The sequence below is a fragment of the Chlorocebus sabaeus genome, chromosome X (genome assembly GCF_047675955.1).
Source record: "Chlorocebus sabaeus isolate Y175 chromosome X, mChlSab1.0.hap1, whole genome shotgun sequence".
Lineage (NCBI taxonomy): Eukaryota > Metazoa > Chordata > Mammalia > Primates > Cercopithecidae > Chlorocebus > Chlorocebus sabaeus.
This window is the reverse complement of record NC_132933.1, coordinates 72,385,954-72,388,953: the sequence shown is the minus strand read 5'-3', so window position 1 is coordinate 72,388,953 and position 3,000 is coordinate 72,385,954. Positions and strand designations below refer to the sequence as shown.

The 3,000-nt window shown below is 42.2% G+C and overlaps 1 protein-coding gene across 1 annotated transcript; it reads right to left on the bottom strand.

Moving 5' to 3' along the window:
• Positions 1 to 545: 545 nt before the first annotated feature.
• Positions 546 to 1,586, bottom strand: LOC103232258 (sperm-associated antigen 7). The gene has a single exon (XM_007992159.3). It carries the CDS (start codon positions 1,558 to 1,560, stop codon positions 877 to 879), a length of 684 nt encoding a protein of 227 aa, XP_007990350.2. The 5' UTR covers positions 1,561 to 1,586; the 3' UTR covers positions 546 to 876.
• Positions 1,587 to 3,000: the final 1,414 nt, after the last annotated feature.

The window sequence follows — 3,000 nt, the reverse complement described above, 5'->3', positions numbered from 1 at the left end:
TCCAGGAGTTTATCCATTTCTTTTTGATTTTCTCGTTTATTGGCATAGAGGTGTTAATAGTTCTCTCTGATAGTAGTTTTTATTTCTGTGTGATCAGTGGTGATATCCCCTTTATCATTTTTTATTGTGTCTATTTGATTCTTCTCTCTTTTCTTCGTTATTAGTTTGGCTAGCAGTCTATCTATTTTGTTAATATTTTTTAAAAAACAGCCCCTGGATTCATTGATTTTTGATGGGTTTTTTGAGTCTATCTCCATCAGTTCTGCTCTGATATTAGTTATTTCTTCTCTTCTGCTAGCTTTTGAATTTGTTTGCTCTTGCTTCTGTAGTTGTTTTAATTGTGATGTTACAGTGCTGATTTTAGATCTTTCTCACTTTCTGATGTGGGCATTTAGTGCTATAAATTTCCCTCAAAACACTGCTTTAGCTGTGTCCCAGAGATTCTGGTACATTGCCTCTTTGTTCTCATTGGTTTCAAAGAACTTATTTATTTCTGTCTTTATTTCGTTATTTACCCAGTAGTCATTCAGGGGAAGGTTGTTCAGTTTCTTTTTTTTTTTTTTTTTTTTTTGGGTTAAACAGCATTTATTGAATGTAAAGTACCCCAGCCCCATTGGGAAGAAAATTCCAAGAACAGGGAATCATACAGATTAAATACCCACTGTGCATTCACACTCTCACACAAACACACACACACCACACACATATCCACGCTCCAACAGTGACAAATCAAACACCTGTTTTCCCCCAGCCCGCAGGACAGCTGGTAGGAGGCGGTTCAGAGGTGGGGCTCCAGGATGGGTTCTAATAGCAGCAGCCTAGTCCCTCCCTGCCCCCTGCCCTGCCCCAGGGGTCAAAGGGAGCTGGGCGGGGCGCCTACGAGGTTGGTGGCAACTCTTCCCCACTCTGCCGCAGACGCTTCTTGGCTCTGATCTCATTCATAGCCTCTTCAATGGAGCGTGTGTCCCTCTTATTGGCCACAGGCACACAGCCGTAGGTTTTATTGGCCTGCAGCATGTGGGCTGCGTCTTTTGCTGCTCCCTTGCCAATGAGGTGGCTGTACTTGTCCTTGTAGTCGCTAGCAGGGCTCACCACCACGGGCCCCTGCTGGGCTGCCTCCTCCTCCTGCCTCTGAGCCAGCTCCTTCAGCTTCCGCTTCTCCTCAGCCTTCTGGGGATCCCATTCCTCTCCACGACGGTAGGAGTCTAGCTCTTCATCTGAGGGTGCAAACTCCTTTTTGAAGATCATGACATAGCGACAGTCATCATCTTCCCCAAAGGAGAAGGATGTCAGGCCAGCCACTTCCACTACATCATGTAGTATGCTCCTCTCGATCTTGTTCATTGGCTGAAACTTTTTCTTGATCTGCCCACTGTCTTGAATGAAATCTGACACCTCCTTCTCCATCCTTTTACGAAACTCCACTTTCTGTTGTTTCTCTTGCTCTTGTAGTTTCTTCAGGCGGGCAGCCTGTTCTCGGGCCTTGCGCCGAGTCTCCTGGTCACCGAGGCTGGGTGGCTTCTCCATGGAGCTCAGGATGGAGCCCAGTAGGTCCGCCATCTTGGGAGTCAGGTTGTTCAGTTTCTATGTAGTTTTACGATTTTAAGTGAGCTTGTTAATCCTGAGTTTGAATTTGATTGCACTGCAGTCTGAGAGACTGTTTGTTATGATTTCCATTTTTTGCACTTGCTGAGGAGTGTTTCACTTCTAATTATGTGGTCTATTTTAGAGTAAGTGATATGTGGTGCTGAAAAGAATGTATATTCTGTTGATTTGGGGTGGAGAGTTCTGTAGATGTTCAGTAGGTCCCCTTGGTCCAGAGCTGAGTTCAAGTCCTGAATATCCTGGTTAATTTTCTGTCTTGTTGATCTATCTAATATTGACAGTAGGGTGTTAAAGTCACCCACTATTATTGTGTAGGAGTTTAAATCTCTTTGTAGGCCTCTACAAACTTGTTTTGTGAATCTGGGTGCTCCTCTATTGGGTGCATATATATTTAGGATAGTTAGCTCTTCTAGTTGCATTGATTCCTTTACCATTATGTAATGTTCTTGTCTTTTTTTATCTTTGCTGGCTTAAAGTCTGTGTTATCAGAGACTAGGATTGGAACCCCTACTTTGTTTTGCTTTCCATTTGCTTGGTAAATATTCCTCCATCCCTTTAATTTGAGCCTATGTGTGTCTTTCCACATGAGATGGGTCTCCTGAATACAGCACACCAATGGGTCTTGACACTTTATCCAGTTTTTCAGTCTATGTCTTTTAATTGGGGCATTTAACCCATTTACATTTAAGATTAATATTGTTACGTGTGAATTTGATCCTGTCTTCACAATGCTAGCTAGTTATTTTGCACATTAGTTGATGCAGTTTCTTCATAGTGGCATTGGTCTTTATATTTTGCTGTGTTTTTCTAGTGGCTGGTACTGGTTTTTCCTTTTCATATTTAGTGCTTTCTGCAGGAACTCTTGTAATGCAGGCCTGGTGGTGACACAATCTCTCAGCATTTGCTTGTTTGGAAAAGATTTTATTTCTCCTTCACTTACGAAGCTTAGTTTAGCTGGATATGGAATTCTGGGTTAAAAATTCTTTATGAATGTTGAATATTGGCCCCTACTCTCTTCTGACTTGTAGGGTTTCTGCAGAGAGATCTGCTGTTAGTCTGATGGGCTTCCCTTTGTAGGTAACCTGACTTTTACCTCTGGCTGCCCTTAAAATTTTCTTCTTAATTTCAACCTTGGATAATCTGGCAACTATGTGTCTGTGTTGCTCTTCTCGATGAGTATCTTAGTGGTGTGTTCTCTGTATTTCATGAACTTGAATGTTGGCCATATTGCTAGATTGGGGAAGTTCTCCTGGATAATATCCTGAAGTGTGTTTCCAGTTTGGTTCCATTCTCCTCACCACTTTCAGGTACACCAATGAAACATAGGTTTGGTCTTTTCACATAGTCCTATATTTCCTGGAGGCTTTGTTTGTTCCTTTTCATTCTTTTTTTCTC

Coding starts and splice junctions, on each gene's coding strand:
- LOC103232258 (XM_007992159.3), bottom strand. CDS start 1,560: ATGGCGGACCTACTGGGCTCCATCCTGAGCTCCATGGAGAAGCCACCC.